General features: G+C 39.0%; 1 protein-coding gene across 3 annotated transcripts; it reads left to right on the top strand.

Annotated features, from left to right (window-relative positions):
- The first annotated feature begins 1,843 nt into the window (after positions 1-1,843).
- On the top strand, positions 1,844-11,893 carry LOC124306936 (uncharacterized). 3 transcript variants are annotated; one of them, XM_046768113.1, is made up of 10 exons: positions 1,844-1,961; positions 5,741-6,023; positions 6,207-6,405; positions 6,956-7,604; positions 8,125-8,378; positions 9,290-9,483; positions 9,802-10,036; positions 10,277-10,445; positions 10,677-10,905; positions 11,103-11,892. In XM_046768113.1, the coding sequence occupies exons 1-10, from the start codon at positions 1,853-1,855 to the stop codon at positions 11,386-11,388; spliced, it is 2,607 nt and encodes an 868-aa protein (XP_046624069.1). In that variant the 5' UTR covers positions 1,844-1,852; the 3' UTR covers positions 11,389-11,892. The 3 variants fall into 3 exon arrangements, with proteins under 3 accessions (XP_046624069.1, XP_046624070.1, XP_046624068.1); XM_046768114.1 differs by lacking the exon at positions 1,844-1,961 and having other exon boundaries at positions 5,579-6,023; positions 10,660-10,905; positions 11,103-11,893; XM_046768112.1 differs by lacking the exon at positions 1,844-1,961 and having other exon boundaries at positions 5,580-6,023; positions 11,103-11,893.
- The last annotated feature ends 7,561 nt before the right edge of the window (positions 11,894-19,454 follow it).

Here is a 19,454-nt window from a genome sequence, read left to right on the forward strand (position 1 = left end):
TCAGTCGAGGAAATACGAAGAAAATACGGCGAAAAAGGATTTACATCATATTTTCCTACAGGTTGCATCAAATAGAGGCAGTAGAAAAGCATACATCACGTATCGTATATTGGCAGAGGTGTGTTACACTTGTCCGCAGGACGAAACTCAAGCTATATTTCAAAACTACGGTAATAACTGTCTGATATAGTAAGTATTCGTCATATTCTGCTTCAAACAGTGTACACTGTACAACCATTCGCCTCTAAAATAATTAGATTTCTTACGAAATGTTTAATCACAGTATTGCGTTCTCGCAGTCGTTTACTTTGATTGCAACAAAATAAGTACTTCGTAACGTGGTGTCCGCCTTCTTGGATTCACACCTGTATTCGGGGAGACGGGATCTCTCACTGCAAAACCATCGTCAGAGCACCACGTGTAAAATTGCTTCTTCTAATATGTATATTTTATTTACTTTTTCTTTCCGATGAATTCAACATCGATAACGAATAAAATAATTCACTCATTCGAAATTTCCGTTTCAAATAATCAAATCAGAGACATATAAAACATCAACTATACGAGGTATCTTCAAAAATATAATTACAGGGATCTACAATTCAACGAATCTGTCGCTGTCATTGACAACAACGATTGATCTGCTTTACTGGTAACAAAAGATAGGCGATTAATTTTTAACAAAACAATTCAAAACATTGAATCGAGAAAACTTCAACGAAACAATTATAAATTCAAGTGAGAGACTACCTGAAAATGAATGAAGAAAAAGGGAATGTTTAGAAAGATATAAAGAAAAGTTCGAGAAACAATTTTAATGAAAAAAATACGATTCATATTCACAATTCTAATCTACTTCACCTGTTAATCGATGATTCTTGTACTGTATGAGTGAATGATTGAATGGGCGAATGAATGAATATATAATATTATTTCGGCTATTGCTATAAATTTATATAACAAAAATGAAAGAAATATTTACAATTTTCACATTCTATAATATAAAATCTTTTTATAATTTATGCTGAAGAATTAAACCTATATCGACACAATTCTATTGGTCGAATTGTTAAATTACGGCACATTGACACCCAAACACTTGTACTAGAATTAAGGCATATTGAATAAATACCTGAAACTGGGAAGCTATAAATTTGTGATTTTGCTTCCCCACCTTGTTTTCGTTTGGTGCATGGTTATTAATCACTTAAATTCATCTGTGGAATTTGAAAAAAATGGCACTTACAGACTTTCGTAATTATCGTCTTCATCCGTTTTACTATTTTCATATTTGTGATACACATGTGACAAATATACTATACTAATCCCATTTGCATACATTTTTTTTTTTTTCTAAGGGGTGCTCTGAGGTAGCCGTTTAATGATTACCAGTTAATTAAGCAACATCATTTCGTTGACTATAAAATATTTCTCATTCGATAGACTACTTCCTTTGACATCGTCATTAGAAAATTATACTCGAAATCTGTTATTTCTTTTTTTTTTTTTTGAAAATTAAATTCGAATGTTACCGTAGGTGGCTGTTATGTACGTCCGTACGCGATTCGTAAATCGCAATATGACACTGATTTTGACAAATAATTAAACGATTTTCGGACAGCCTTTTCCCTCAAAGTTTCACAACCAGAAAAATTATTCGTCGCCCACATTTGCTTGCACAGGCGAAATTGTACAGGTGCTTGACACACCTGAAGGGCCCTGGCGCATGTGCGATATCAGCTTCCCCGTTACTCGCATTGTCGCCGTGTCGTACCCGTAGTGGGGGAAAATGGCAGAAGTCGAATGAATCGGCGTGGGAGTTTATTTAGTAGGGCGGTACACGTGTACCGCGATGCGTTGCAGTGTTTACAATATTTTACATACTCGCCCGGAATTATTCTGCGTCGTCAATCTGGCACTTTTTAACCTGGTGGTTAGAGCCGCTCTACCACCTGGAGCAGGTTAGTTATACTCCTCGGGTCGATAACGACATTATTTTTAGTCGATTTCTAGGGGAATTAGGGTGTTACGTCCTTACGAATCAGGGGTGACGCGGACGATTTGTATCACGATTTATTCACCCCTGCCGTTGGGTGTGAATGGAAGTGTATGCAAATTACGTCGTTTCGTCTGTGTGTATGTGAAGAAAACGCCCAAATATTGAATTTAAGTCCCTTGGAACGAAGTTAAGTCACCGTTGATTGCATTGTAAAAGTTTTATATTCATAAACACCGTAGCAATTTATCCATCGACACAAAATTGCATTTATTTCTTATTACTCAAAGCAATAAAATTAGAGTCAAACCAGTTACCAACTGATGTTTATCCCTTCAGATGCATAATTATATAAAATAACTTAGCCTATGGTACAAACCTTTTTTTAGTGTATTCATGATTGAAATAATTACGTGAATGAACATTTTATTTACTTACATGAGTATCTATAAGTAAAACTTCACAATTTTCAATCTTAAATCTGGGTGTCAGTGTCGTTCTCTGTGTTTACATTATAAGATTGACGATTTGTCGTTGTACTTAATAAGTAGCTTTACACTTATTGACTGTACCAGTAATGATCTGGTAATGATTAGTCCATTGACAAAATGTGTTAATTATTACCTTCGATCACAAGTACGCGTGTTGTTACGGATTTCTATTTCCGCTTTATGTCACATGCTTATTACACAAAGCAACAAATTTTCCTAATATTAACGAATCTTGGGTGCGCCACAGTCACTCCAGTGTCCTTCTAAACATTTCTGATTTACCATTTTAAAAATACCTGTATCGAACAAACATTTTCACATTATAACCCATAAAAAATTTGCTTCTTTTTCTTATATTGTTACTAGATTTATTTTCGCCCGTTCATTTATATTCTTGTCTTTTTTTTTTAATTGCAAAAAAGCTAGTAATTATTTAAATTAGTAATTATTTCAAACATTATCAGATTAACCGAATTTTCAAAATTGCACGTAAAACAAGCAAAAAAAACAAAGAAGTAAAATGAATCTTGTTTGCCCGTCAAACACAAAAACTGTAAACTCCGTCAGAAAAGGTTTTCACTAATTTCAGTTGTACGGAAATTGAAACTAGAGTACAAGGATTAGAAAGATTGAGAACAAAAGTATTGAGTTGAAGTTAATCGTTGATCTATGGAGTTCTAATTGTGTAAGCAGGTGACTGGCTCAAGGTTTTCAGATTGTTTCATATATGTATACACATTGTATGTGTACAACTAAATAATTCATATTAGTAATCAAGAACAATCTAACGAACCGAACGTTACACCGACAATGTTGTCGAAAGAGGAGCATGTAGGTTGCACGTTAAATCATTAAAACACTCATAGTGTATCTGGGAACTAGGTGTTATCCTAAAAGTCCACATAGCACATAAGCAGTGAGTCTGGCACGTGCAACACGCCATAAGGTCGATATGACAAGGCTGTACAGTCGCTAGCTACCAGCAACTAAACTTGTATACATATCTATGTACTTGTAGGCTGCATGTACGTAGTTTTCAGCCCTGTAACTTCTTTTAGAATAGAAACGGGGTTAATACGTTTTGCCTTGGCTTCTGATATCTGTATAAAGACAATTGAATCTGCTGTGCCGAGATATTTGCATCGACGTCAGAGCGTCGAAAGAACCGATATACGATTAATTGAAAGATACCTTGAAGTCGAGTGGATCAATCAAAGTGACATCTTTCAATTTTTTAAGCAACAATAGTGAAACAATGATTCTTTTCTGGATTTACGCGTCGTTAGCAATAACGTGTGTATTCGTTGTGCCGAAAATTATTTACCTTTGATAATTTTCCATGGTGGTCGTAGGCTAGGCACCGCGTAAAAGAATTGCACAGTTTGTAAAGAATAACAATTAAAGGGAAATTAACAAGAGGGTCGAGACGGATGGCGCTCTGCCAACGTATTCACCATAGGAACTCACTTTTCTATCGATCCAACACCGTCATTGGGGGAGGCTAAAAATACCTACGGTGGATTTCCTACGTAGTTCGAAAGTTTCGATAAATGCTCAGATATTCTACAATGCGGTATCTTTGAATATTCCAATAATTTGTAAGATTTACCGAATTTCATGTTCTTTTAAGATCAGCTGCATACCTTCCGCACTTACAACTAGTCAAATGGAAGTTTCAGCATATAAATACTCAGAGTTTATAAATCGGACATGGATTACAATTCCGTATGGTTTGACTTCAGTTTTTAACGAAACGTGTAACCACAAATTCGCAACGCTGTAGATGCTATGCTGGGAGTTTTTTCACGATGCGTCCGAACCGGAAACGCAGCTGATGCGTGGAATTAGGTCGGTTCGACGTTGAAAACTGACAGCTTTGACGGAGTATGTCCTTTCATAATCATCAATCAAATGGTTTCACATCTCTCTGCGTTGTGTAAACGTGTGTTAGCTCGTTAGCAATTCAAACCGCGAAAGGAGTATAAAAAATTAATGCGATTTCCGCATGCTGGAAAAAATTGCAATGAGAAGACGTGTGTGATTTTTTTTCAGAACCATCAAACTTTTTTTCAAGTTAGGAAATTCGGACGGATTTTCCTTTTCTTCTCTTCTTATTAACTTGACGTTAACATTGCTGACGATATGATGGGACGGAAATTTTTATTTTATTACACGCCACTGCAACGGAGACTGAAAAATAGTGCGTACCAGTAGTTCCTGTCGGCATTTCCGGTAACCAGTGAAGCATTGATATGACGTAGTAAATAGGCTATTGTGCCGTGTGCACGGTGACGCGTACCTCAAATATGTGGAATTAGTTTATTCGGTGGTCAGTCAACGGTAGGCTCACTTACGGATGATACGTGAAGGAATTTTAAACTTTAACATCAAGGTCTCAATTACTGAAATCACCGTCAACAAGTAATCCAGAACGTGAAATTCATGAATAACATACCGCAAAACTCTACGAAGACAAAGTTTTGTACAAAACAATTATACCTCAGCACACGCGAAGTGTGAAAATAATTATCAAGTCTAAACCCATTAAAGTATTTGTGAATTATAACTCAATAATCAACTAGCGAAACAGAAATAAAGAGACAAAAATGTATACAACTATTTTTGACACCGTAAAAGTTCCATTTTTACCTTTGAATTGTAAAACAGTTATTCCCAGTAATAATCTAGCGTGTCATGGCATTGGTTTACTCTACCCTATTTATTATACAGGTAGGTATATACCTTCATGTATACATGTGCACACACTTTTCGCTATATTCATCCCCTGCGTAACTTTTATGCTCACGAAGCTGGTATCAAAACTGATGCTTCACTGATCGTTCTCAGTCACGTGATCGCGTGAACTCAGCTACACGCTTAGTACACGCATCTTCGGAATTATTCATCGTCTTCGAGGCTTACCTACAGGATGAAAGATAAATTGGTCGAAAGACTAGCGAAGCAGCATGCAATTTGTGACTGGTAAAAATTTACCCTTTATATTATTTGTAAACCACCTTGTTGAGTTTTAAAATCGAACGACACTGTAATGGTGGGCGAAAGCAATCTACCACCATGTTATGTGTTTCTCTGCACACGACGAAATTCTGATACTCCAGAATATGAAAATACATATCTATGCGGCGATATAACCGAAAGTTGGAACTCCAAGTCTTTGGTCCGTTTCCAATTAGACTTGACTTCACCGGAATCCATCACACCCGGCCAATACATGACAGTCTTTTCCTTCCAGAGGACGAGGTGGTGGTCATTGAACACCTTCCGGGTCGTCGGGTACATCTGCAAGATTTCTTCTGGACTGGAGCTGATGATGCGCCCCCATGGTTGAACCCGGACCAGACATTGACACTGTATGAACCTCGCACGGTCCACCATACCGCAACTGTTTATCTCCCTGCCGACGGAAAAGGCGAAGACGATGATCAAGGCTGTGCAAACTGCATTGACCCGACGCCAACTCTCTCCGATGTCGATCAGGACATCGGAATACTTATCGGGGACGATCCAGGACCACGGTGAGCGTTCAGAATATTGTACGAATTACCAAAGGATTTACTCTTTCAATGGATGGTGAGGTTTCTATGATAAATGAAGAAGGGAAGATAAACAGAGAACAATGAGATCGTACTATTTTTCACTAGCTATTTAGCAGTTATTTCATTACCAATTTTGGTAAGCTTTCGCTCGCATACATTCAGATACTGGCTACTAACGGTCTTACGAGCTGGCGAGACTGTTCCACCAAGAGTAGAGCTTCGTCTGGCCAGACTTTACAAAGCTGCATTTTCACGCCAGCAAAAAAAGCACCTTGGGATATTGTCTCATTCAGCCCGTTTGCGGAGAGCTGCATGGAGAATAACAGGACGTGACAATCGGCAAAAACGCGATGGCCAACGAGTGAGTAAAATATTCTAACAAAGACGTTTAAAGAGAGAATTAACTGGGGCCCAGTATTGAAATTTGCGTTCAGTGGACATGAAAACTTCGTGCGTTTCCATCTAAGTAAAAAGAACAGACATTGTAAATTATCAGTTATCTTATGCGGGTAATATTGTCGTTCAGCCGTGATCGTCAATCGTACGGGCAACGGCTATACCTTGTCGTTTGGCATTTTCTCGTATTGGATAACGTTAAAGTTTCCTCGCGTGCAGGTATACCTACACTCGTTGAGCGCCGACAATGACCTATCGATTGTACCCGTTGCTAATAGACAGAGTGGCCGGAGACGCACGTTGCTGTATAAATATATTACGCGAAGGAGCAGTGCCCTACGAGATTCATCGCCGTGTTGTTCATTTATTTAACGTTATTTTTTTTTTCTTGACGAGAGAAGGGGAGATTGTATCATATTGGTTACTTTTTCTACAGCACTGATTTTTTAACAACGGTGTAAATCTTATAAAACGTAAAGTAATTTGGTGTTTAAAACCGTTGGTTACATCAACAGGCAATTAGCAAAACTGAGTCCCAGGTCAAGGCGTCCATGTCGCCCGAGTCACTGCTCGAATCCGGCCAAACGGTAACAAAAAATATCGATCCTGCGCCGGAAACTGTCAAAGTGAAGCAGATGCGAGCGGTGAAGATTCCTAGAAGGGATTCGGTGATACTCGATACTGACAACGAGTCCGACTACCTTGATGTGGCAAAAGATCGTCACGACCCTCAACAGTTGGCGGACAAAATACCGATAATAAGCAACTTGGCTCGGCCTGTCAGTCACGACGCAACCGTTCTTCCGTCCGGAGAGCAAGACCCTGTAAACAATTCAACACTTTCTCATTTCCTAAATACTTCTACAATTCATACCCGCCATGAGCAAACTTCAAGATCCCAAGAAATAAATTTCGAGAAAGATGCTAACTCCTCGGAGCCTTTCGAGGCTACCCAAGCAAAATTACGTAACTTGGAAGTGGGTAAGGTTCAAGTGATGATGCAGAATATGAGCTTGACCGAGGACGGTGCGACCAGACTTATTTACTCGGTACATCTTGGCGGTGAACCTGTGCCGGCAGCTAGCGCTGCTCGCGACATGGCTTTGCTTTCTGAGCAAGAAGTCGCCCTCGAATTAGGCGCTCCGGTCATCATACAAAGCGAACGTGAGTCAAATAAGGAATATTCTTTTCTTGGCGTTAATAAATTGTAGTGGGTCAGGAGACTGGAAAATACGGTCAAAATCAAAATAGAACTCGATTTTCATTAATGGGTAGATTCGAGTCGAGGAATGTACTAATTCCGAAGTGAATAACTACGTTGTACGGATTTTCTAAATGATATTCGGTGAAAAATTTTAAATAATTGATCTCGTCAATTTTCCGTCGTAAGCAAGTATTTTCATTTATTTCAAGTCTTTCAAAAAGCTAGAAACTGGGTAGATATCTTATACGATTTTTGTAAGATTACGCGAGGGAAATCGTTTGAAAAACATGTCTATGGTTGTTATCGAACTATGCTGTCAGCCATGACACGTGTCGAAGTTTTGTAATCAAATATAAAATCAATTAGCCAAAAAAACGTACGTTTTGATTCTCAGCCGCATCGCCTCCTGAGCCTCTTATTGTCAGCCAACTGTTCGAGGACGGGTCAATGATACCTGAAGCGTTGTATTTGCTTTTTCAGCTTATCTCAAGGAGACGCGACCGCTAGCTTTGTCACGTCGGAGAGATGCCTGGGTTTTGATTGGCGCCGCAGCGGCTGCTCTGATGATTCTTATAGTAGTTTTCATCGGGCTTATCTTTTTGGCGAAAAGAAAAAGGGCACAGAGCGCGGTGGCGGCACCTCCACCTGAGAGCATATTGAAGCGTCAGACCGATTACGTTTCGGACACACCCGGACTCGACAATACTGGTTACACTTCAGAAACTGAGCAACGGGTATCCACAATTATTGCTCCGAGCTCTGCCAGCACCACTGCACTGCACATGCGAATTCTAAAACAGTTGGCCAAGGCAAAGATTTGGATTCTAACTATGCACCCGCACACCATGCATCGCTGTTTCTGTGTGGTAGCTTTTGGAAATTATTAAAAGTATGTTATGGCAGTGGTATTTCGTATACAGATCATCAACTCACGAATTACTTGCGGCCTATGATTGGAAATGTTTTCTGGATTCTGGACACCGAAAACTCTTAGTGCTTATTTAAAATTCTTCCTTTTGTCACGAGTCGTAACATAAATCACTTGCACTGATGTTTTTATCTAATCCGCAGATTTAGAAAACGAGAGGTACTCGCAATTTCAATGATTTTCACATCGTCATCACTGTAGTCGTTTTTTTCTTTTAAAAAATTTTTTGTTGCAGCATTAACAGACATGGCTTAAATTCCGAGTGAATTGTATGTTACTGCGATTTCTAATATCTCATGCACAGGTTTGAGAGGAAATGTAACAAACGGTCAATAAGATGATTGGACAAAACTTGTACAATCTGCATGGCACATTGGCTGCATGAGATTATAGCTGCGCGTTTTATTGCGTCCGTGCATCGAACCATAATAAAGTAAAATGAAGTCGCGTGCAGGGGTTGGAATTTTGGTAAAGATACTGTTGGGCAAGAGAATGCCAGAAAACGGTATGCAAATGAACCACATAATCGTCTCAATCAGGGGAAGGAGACGAGCCAAACAGGCCAATTTCAAACTATCCGGGTTATAAATATCGAAAACAACCAAATATACCGATATAATTTGATCCCACGACAATATCGATTATAACAAACAGCCCCTCTACGCGTATGTATAAAAGAGCCGAATATAAGGCGAGGTTCCTTTCTTACCTTGTCAGACCGAAGGCACCAGTCAAAGGCTCAGCGCCGGTAGTCGGCACGGATCGCCTCTGACCCCGGGGACTCCTGAAAGTGTGGTCGCCGACATACACCAGGATCTTACCGACGAGGAAGAAGAAGTAGAGGAACTCAAGGCGAGGTCGTTGACTCCTTGGGGGGGTCAAGAGTATGCGGCGGTTCTAAAGAGACAGAGGTATGAGGTTATACATGAAGCTTCACCCGTGAACATTTTTCCTCCAGTACTTTACAGAAAATTCACCAGAAAATTTCCTCATTTTGTGGATAATCGTAAAATTGAATCATCAAGTTCTGTACGTGTCTTATTTAATTGATTCTTATGGGAAATATGTAGGTTTTTGTATTTTAAAGAAAAACTGAACTGATATTGAAAAATGATAAAAAGCCGCAATTTTTTATTTTTGTTGTGAAAACGATCCTTTTCTGCAGAATTTTAATTTCTCAATGTTAACTTTGCTGTTTCACTCGTTCTACAAATGCACATTCGTTTTAGACCTGGTCGTCGAAGAGTCACTCAGACGAATGCAGTCGATCATCCCCGGACACCGGACTCTATGGACGTCGCCGATGCCCTGACAACACTCGAGAACGGACACATTCCTCAAAAAAGCAACCCCAAAGAGGACCTCACCACTTCACCGCACTCATACTTGTCAATGCCATCGTGCAAACAATTTCCGCGAATACGCAGCGTCGAACCTTTGTCAAGAGTCCTCGAGCCTGTTGTGGTAATGGTTTTATTCCTCCCCTGGATGTAGTTTGTCATTAAATTCTTGAAAGTCACGACGTTTAATCAAGCCATACAACGCATGCAATTATTTGATAATGATCTACGCGATATTTCGCTCCTCGACAATAACGACAAACAACAATTGAATTTTATTGGCATGGATGTACGCGATTTCCTGTTGTCTCAAGAGCCGTGGGCTCTGTTCATGAAAGCAAGATTATAGCGAATATATTTCCAGGTGAGACACTTGGACATGGAGTTCGATTCTCCGGAAATGCAAAGAAAGAACGACGACTTTGAAAGGGGGGACAACGAGACGTATTTAATAAGGTCTTCAAGCGTAATGAACGACCCTGGAGTGGTTGGCCCTATAGTTTGGGACCTACGGCGACAAAAAGCAGTGGAAGGTTCGTCGTTGAATTACCGGTTACGATTGTACCTCGACTGAAGTGCTGATAATACGAGCTTCTGTTACAATAGATAAAGAATAAAGTTCGCAATGACTAAATGCAGCAATTTATTGCAAATAACCTCAGCACCGAAGTCGAGTTGAACACTGCGAAGCAGTAAATAATATAGCCAGGGCTGAGTTTTGTCCTGTTCGTCACGATCCCTGAGAAGGTTTCCCATGCTCGCAGAAACAACTTGTTCCGAGACGGATATGGAGCAACGGATTCCAACGATTACGGGTCCCGTGGGTCGCGCCAGGAGACGTCTCCACGAACTCCTCGAGGACTCGTTCACTCTCTTCGGCAACAGGGAAGCCAAGCCAAAAGATTCGGCCCCCCACAGGCCTCCATCGCGTCTCCCGTCACCGGAGTACATCAAAATGCCATCAGAAAACAGGGGCAAGTCTGCCACTGTCAGGTGAAACACTTTTTGCACTGGTTATATATTTATTCGCTCTGACATTGTCTCGAAACTATTTCCAATGACTCGATATGCTTCGAAGTTTTCTTCTTGATCGCTCATGTGTTTTCTCCAAATACCATTCGTATAATTAATCTTCAACTATTACCGGAACATCACGGCATATTTATATCATATCAAAAATTTTTCCTCAGCCCGGTTGCAACTCCTGCATCCGAGACGAAAACCAGGCCCAGAACATCTCTGCCGCGTAGGGGGCTGGAAGTCGACATCCCCGAGACAGGAGTATCGGGGCCTCATCCTCGTGGGGCCTGGGGGTCGAGACCCCTCAGTGCCGGACCGTTTCACAGGCCCAACTTACCAGAAGTAGATACTGTCCGAGTTTTGGCTGACGCCAGATTACCACCGGAGGATCCGGCGATGCCTCTGATAGCAGCGATAAAAAAAGAACTGGAAAAATTCGCCCCGAATTCACACTGATGTTCATCTTCATTATTTATAACTCGTCTGAATTAATCATCTAATCACATCGTACGTCAAATGTAGACCGTAGAGTTTAGTTAACTATATATAATTCTGTGTTGAGTCGTTCTTCGCAAATTTACTTATATTGTTTGTTAATTACTATTTGTTGTTGTTGTTGTTGTTATTATTATTATTATTATTATTATTATTATTACATCTCTGTATACCGTAGTTATAGTTATAATAGCGAGTTGACGGAGATTTTAGTATCACTGTAAATACTCAATTCATGAATCAATATTCTATGCTTACGGCAGTTGATATTTTACCACAGTTTTTCGTCATTTTCCGTTAGGAATTTAGAGATGTGCTTGATTCTTCAGTCACACTGGTGCAGCTATGTTCAGTTTGAAAAACAGAAGAGTTCATGGTTCGAGTTAATTTGTACGTACGTATAATTTTACGGATCATTTAAGTGTTACATCATAATAATTCGATAGCTATATTATTATATACAAATTATACGGATTTGAAATTATACATTGATTCTATATATCGTCTTATACTATTCGTAAAATAAACTTGATATTTCAAGTAATTCTCGCGGAGTTGCATTTTTATTTACGATATGAATTGTGAATGGTTTATTGAGACCAAAAATAATATAATGGGTAAAAGGCTGGCATCCGCTTGTACGCCATAGAAACGTAAAAAATGCGAACAAGTGCATATTTATAAATTGACCGAATAATACATGCTGAAAACGTCTCACTGTAATGGCATTGCTTGGATCGCAAGTGTCATTCTAATTCTAATCTTATGTCGCGAGTGAGCGAATTTCTTTTCCAGATGTTCGTTTGTTCAAACTTGAATCGAGTGTCCTCAACTACTTCTGAAATCAAAATCAGCATAGAGTTTTGCGAATGTTTTTGAAAGAATACGACCGTCTCAGCATCCGATCAGACACCGCAATTGGTTCCTGAATTGTCAAGTCAACGGTCATTCTTCACGTATAAGCGAAAAAAGCCACGGAGGTTGTAGCCGTTAGGAGCTAAAAAATTAGGTTTAATGGCTTAGAATGAAGGGAAAAAAAGAAAACAATAACTAAATAATTTTTAATCCAGAAGAGAAGACTGATATACCAATATGAATGCTGTGAGGAAACTCACAACGCGATACATTTTTCCAAAGTACGATACCACTACCAGTACCGGGGTAAGACATCCGTTGCTATAAGTGTTAGAAGGAGTGGGTGCCATGACGCAAGACGTTAAACTGTAAATATTAAATGAGAATCAGTGGAGTTAGCTGTCATCCGATGACTACCGAGGGGTTAATCATTCTCAAAGGTAGGTACAACGGATAGGAATTTGCGTGAAGGCAAACGCACTGATTCGAAGTCTGTTGGAATCTATGAAACTCATAAAGGGAGCGAAACCCATAAATTTTGCAATTATTCCCTCCATCGCCAAATGCTTAACCCCTATACTGCTACAAATTTTGTACATTTATTGCAATCAAGTGACGCGTACCCAACATTCCCTTGAGCGTGATATTCCATTCCGTGTCTCGAACAGCACGATTCGGGTAAACTGCACGCAAACGAGCCGAGGAAATCTGCGGCTGAGGTATAAATTTTTTGATTTGTATACAACTTGTGACACCAGTCTAGATATCCCTTCACTCCGCAGCACTTGAACTGAGGTGAATGAAGGATCAGACGTTGAAAGAAATTAATTCGAAGGGTGGTGAAATTGTTACGATAAATTTTTAACCGCACGAAGAATTACACACAGTTAAATGAAGATAGTCCCAAATAGTTGGGTCGCCAATTCTTGACTGGGTTTTTGCAAGCATTCGGAACTCGGCGTCAACTTCGACCGCCAGTTGAGCCGCACTTTGAAGAAACGCGAGGACGACTAACACAACACCCATCACTAGGGTGAACCCCGCATGCTGCGGATGTGATGCACGAATTTATTACACGATTACTTATCGCAGGATCGCGAGTTCGAATTGAATGGATCACTAACAGCTGCCGATTTCTTGGTACCAGTGCGTACTAAGCATAACCCGCAGGCGGCAAGGGTCAAGAGAAGAAATGCCAATCCAAATAGACAGACAACGGAAGAAATGTGCAGCGGATAATCCATGACGACTAGAACCAATTCCCGGTGAACGCAGAGTGCAACCGCAGCTCCAAAGTAGACAAATCCCATTACCTTCAAAGAAATATTGTTATAGCGTACAGTGAGTTCCACTGATCGAATCTTATGCGCCTGAACGTGTTTGATTTTGTGAAAAATCATTTATACATACTAGGGTGAAGCAACTTAGAATAACGTAGAACAGTCGAAAGTTGTAATAGCACGTGGTGCGAATCGGATACAGTCTCCGGTTATTTTCTCTCCTCGAATCCGAGGGTAACGGCTGGATCATCACACCTTGATCGACTTTCAATTCCGGCGTGGATGCGGTCGTACTTCTTGGCCAGGGCTTGTTTATTACTAATAACAGGGCGAAACGGCTATCGAATAAAATGATATTGTACAACTCAGAGCTCCAGGATAGGGTATTGTTTCCAGGGTTATCTTGGATTAGGCGAATGACGGTGATAGTGGCATTTGTTTCATCGACGTATGAACGATTAATAACGTACTTGCGGGTAGAGCCGTGGATTTTGTCTTTCTAACTGAATCAGATTTCCCCCAGCTTAAAACGGCGTCTTTTGATAACGAATGGAAATTATGTGATCGATTCGAAGGAGACTTGTGCCTGAATCTTTGGAGCCCGTGACCGGTAGATATGGGATTTTGAAGGTTTTGCTGCTATTGAAGATAATAGATTTCAGATCGCGATTATACGGCTATTGAGATGATTTTATAATAATCTGGTGAGAATATTCAGAACTGACAGCTTCGTATGTTTAATTTTAAACTGAACGTGCGAAGTTCAATCATTCGCTACTAACTGTACGTGATATTTACCTGTTGACCGTTAGGTGATCGTGTCGCGAAGATCGGTGTTTTCGGATAAATTCGACCAGTCGTAGACTCTGCGTCATCGCTAAAAAGCCTAGGTGATTTTTAAAAACACTGCGGGTAAAGACTTGTTTAAATTTACTTCAACTTATCGTTAGAAGGATTCGATATAATGCTTACGCTTTTTTCTGTACGGAAATCTCGTGGATTGTAGATAAGTTCTGAGAAAAGTGAAAATCTTCGTTGAAGATGCTTGAAATATATTATACACATCTTTAATATCATTAAGACAAATGTCACGTCTGGCTTCGCTTTGCAATCAAAGGTTAGATTTGACAAGGAAATTTACATCTTTTTGTTTCACATAATTGACATACGTTGATGTCTAATTTTGAGTTCAACTTCAAACTCGTTAGTTACGACTGTTAATTTATCTAATCAGGGAATTCAACATTGAAATCATTGAAATTTGATACGTCAAAATGTGAAGGAATAACTGACCGGGAGAAAGCGACAGCGGCGATGTCTTCCGGTGATATGATTTCACTTTTGGCTTGAAATTCAATTCTTGATAACGATGCTTGTAAACTTATACGCTCCAAACGGTTTTCTTCGTCATCAATACTCGATTCTAGGGATTCGGCAGACATTCTATTTAACATCGATTTAACGCAGCTTTGACGTCTCTAATGAAATACCGTATACATTCAATTCAATACAGTCAATTTTTTCATCACCAGAATCGACAATTTATCATAAAGAATTCGAGTTATAAAAATGACGATTAAAATACAACGTCATTATATGTTTGCCAGTCGTTTTCAATTGATAAGCGATTCAACGCATATATTAGACTTGCTGTTCAATTAGTATTTCTACAAGTACGGCACCGTATTCGTAATTTCGTTAGTCCTTCAAAATATCAGTGTTAAAAATTTAAGAAGTTTCTAATTTACTATAGCGTGATTCTACATCAGAAATTTATCTCATCGATTACTTGAAAACTTTTTTTGTGTAGTGGAGCCAACAATTTCTTTGTACCTGTGTTGTTTAAGCGTTATGTAACTATACTTGATGATAGATTTCGTTTCGTTCAAATCAGTGAAATTTCGGACGTACGTGGAGAGTTCGACAACGTCCCTAGTGGATACTGTAGGGTAGACGTATCGGACAGACACTAGACGCACTATTTTTTACCACCTTAGTACTGTATATGGCCATCAATCGTACCATTTATGGCCATATCCATTGCGTGTGAAAAAAGCTTGGCCACGAATGACACAAAAGTACTAGGCCGGCTTTAAGCGCTGTAAAGTTGAATTTCCAAAAAATCGATCAGTCAAAAGCTACACCGATATTTACTGCAGAAGCTCTTCTTGTGATTGGATGAATCACTGAATAGATTTCAAGTAATAGAAATAATTGAAAAGCCTCACATGGCTGGCCAAGGATGAAGCAATAACTATAAACGGCATCACTACTCTATACCTCATCCATTAGATACACTTGTCATTCATGTACGACGATTGATCTCATGAATTTTGAAACTCACAATCATCGCGATTAAAAACATACAATCAATATGATCAAAGATCTTCGAGACAAGAAAATTTGTTGGACTATTCAAAACTGTTCAACAGTCGATCAAAACAAAGCTATTTGGAAAGAACTTAGATGTTGCAAACATACCTTCAAGATTTGCAGGACTTTTTTGCGGTGTGATAAATAATATTCCTTGGATACATTAATCGGCTGTGTTTTACACATCAATTACCCGTCACATACTTACTTTCGCAAAAATACACTCACCAAATCAACGGTACACTCCGAATAATACTACTTATTTGACACGACGTTCGACCGCGTTGGTTCCCGAGCGCTTGCCTTGCACGAATGACGCTGGCAATCACTTCAACCAATTCTGCGCACGGTTTCGCGCAAGCGCTAAATCCATGTGTGCCGGGTTGTCGTGACGCGCCACGACAGGCGTATCATTGAATTTTTCAAGTCAACCAATGAACGGACGAACATTTTGATTTCGGTCTATTGGTGGTACATTTAAACAACTTGAATAGCTGCGGATGACGAATAAAAACATATGATTCAATTTCATAATCAACTCGATGGAATATATTTGATGCAATGTATGATAATTGAGAAGGTAATTACATCGATACGTCAGGTGCTTACGTTGGCGTCACAGAAAACTTGCCTTAAGCAAATTAATGAATGTTTCATTCATCCTTTTCAAGGTTCCGTACCTCAAAAGGAAAAAACGGAACCCTCGCAGGATCACTTTGTTGTCCGTCTATCTGTCAAGACCCTTTTTCTCAGGAACGGATAGAGGTATCGAGTTAACATTAATATCAAATACTAAGGTTTAAGGTCCCTTGAGATGTAAAAAATTCAAGCTTCTAAGCTAATGCAATCAACGGTCATTTATGTCACATATTTTGATACACCCGAACTCACTCATCGAAACCTATACGGTATTTCCTGTTGGCCTAAAATAATGAAATTTATAGAGGAGCAAGGTCTCACAGTACAAGTAAAGGAAAAAGTTGGAAAATAGTTCATTTCTAGTTATATCACATACGGAACCCTTAGGGCGCGAGGCCCAATCGCACCTGTCCAGTTTTTTTGCGATTGACAAAAACTCTTTGCTCCGTGATATCTGTTACAGAATCAAGCTTCGCAGATAACATGCGAATCACCGCAAGATTCTGTTTCGCGGGTGATCAGACAAAAATGTCTATAATGCAACAGGAAAATAGCATAGCATCATACGGTTATACAGCGGTCTTTATTGCCACGCGAACAATCGAATGGGCAGTGTGAATTCAATGAAAGCAGAAGCCGCTAAACTTACCGGAAGATGAAGTTACCCAAGAAAGCCAAAGAAGAAATAGTGCAAATTTGCTTCTCTACACGATGTATGATTTTCTTATTCGGATTAGTTTAGGGAGTTATGTTTTAATATGTGTAATCACAGCTGCAGATAAATAGGATACTTATCTGAAGTTGCTTCCCGATTTGGGTAACAACATTTTTAAATCAAAATTGAATGCGTATTGCCTTGCACAGCAATTTGTTTTACTGGAGCAACAATCATCAATTTATTGTTTTAAACAAATACTAGTAATTTACGTGGTAACTAGTTGACCATTTTAAGGGGGGATTTCCGTGAAATGTTGATAAATATGAGTTTTCATTTTCCAAATTACTAAAAAAGACGCAATCAAAAATTTTTAATACATGGTTTACATTATAGTACTACCTCTACTTTTTGGTCTATATACAACCGTAATCCAAGCCGCGTAGAAAAGATTTTTGATAGCATCTTTTTTAATCATTTTACAAAAATGAAAAAATTATTTTTAAACAAATGTCACCGAAATCCCCCTTATCGAAAGAAAACAGAGATGAAATGAAAAAAAAACTTTTGCACAAACTACGCCTCATATTCTACGTTGCTATTTTATGAGTTCTTGAAATAAAAAATACTCAATTGAATCTATGATAATTGTTTTACCATAACGTTATCGCTGCAGTTACAAAATAGTCACCTGTTTTCATGCATAAGTATCTTTAAAGACATGCTTTTGTTGCTCACACTAACAATAAACATTTAGAAAGATATCTCGTAAATTTTCTAGGTCAATAAATACCATAATAACATTTAAAAAAATTTGCAGAACTGATTTTAAATGGTGTGCAGATTAACAGTTAACCCATATTTTATGTAGGTCAATACGAAAGATATTACGAGAAAATCGTTAAACAATGAGCAGAGATGCGAGTTCTACGTGAATCAAAAGTAAAAAACAACATTATTTATAACGTTGCCAAAAATATATATACGGGGGCTTTTGAAGAAGTTCAAGCTTATACTCCATTAAACTAATCTGTAATCGTTACACTGATATTACGAGTCAATGTGTACCGCAGCGTTCGTTCTATTAACTTAGGCTGATAAATAAAGCTTGAAACACCACCGTGTTTATTTGAACAGTAAAAAATAGGCTACATTCCATAGCTCGTAATCACGGCGTTCTGTGGGAAAAGTTGTTTTTACGTCTCTGTAACTGTCGGTATGTTTTTGTTACAAACTTCAATTGATTCAATTAATGACTTGAAATAATCTCGATTATTATTGCCGAATATAAAATGCGCAATATGGTAGCAATAGTTTACAATATATCTATATGACGGATATTGTGGTTCTTTATTTTTATGGAGAGCAAAAGCATTTTGACACGTTGATCAAGGCGATTAGCTCGCGCTCACGAGTATCCAGAGAATTCTGCCACGCCACTTATTGTTAGCGTCCAGTGATCGAATCAACGTGTGAAACGTCTTAAAATATTTTGAGTAGGTGGGAGGAAAGTTTCAATTAGGATAAATATGTCCAGTTCTGGTTTACGTCTTTGGCACGTAGAATCCTAGAATATACCTGTTTCTAACAATATGTTATCGGAACGTCAAACAATGCGTGCCAAGAACATGACATTCGTACTATTCCACGATACGCACTCGAATTTCCACGCAACTATCACATGCGAGGAATTTTCCGTAATATCAGAACTTTCATGCCTCAACTGAACAAAAACGAGATACGCAGACGTTGGAAAAAATTACTGCGTAAAAAATGCTGTATCTCCGAGTGGAAGAAATTAATCGCAATTGAGAACCAGTTCCGTCCGGCTTAAGGGCAGACTCGCAATTAACATCGATAGTCGTGTTTGTTGACCGCGTTATGGAAGCTGATGATCCGCCAGGTCACGATCCGAGAAATAATTGTTATGATACGTAAAACTTGGATCATGATTAACGATCTGTGGGACATCGTCCAAGCGTCAAAAAAATCATAAGCGATTTTTCCAAGGTGGAAGAGCAATTCTAACTATCGATTAAGAAATTCTCAAGTAAAAGTGAACGTTCTTCGTATCGAATGTCTTTTGGATACAACTTTGTGCTCTGTCCCCCTGATAATTTCACTTTTAAGTTTCTAGAGACGCACCGAGTGTTATCGTATCTTCGGTCGGTGCCTCCTCGATACTCTGAAGTTTAATCCCGAAAACTCTAGCAGAGACGGTTGAA

This window comes from Neodiprion virginianus, chromosome 6 (assembly GCF_021901495.1).
Source record: "Neodiprion virginianus isolate iyNeoVirg1 chromosome 6, iyNeoVirg1.1, whole genome shotgun sequence".
Lineage (NCBI taxonomy): Eukaryota > Metazoa > Arthropoda > Insecta > Hymenoptera > Diprionidae > Neodiprion > Neodiprion virginianus.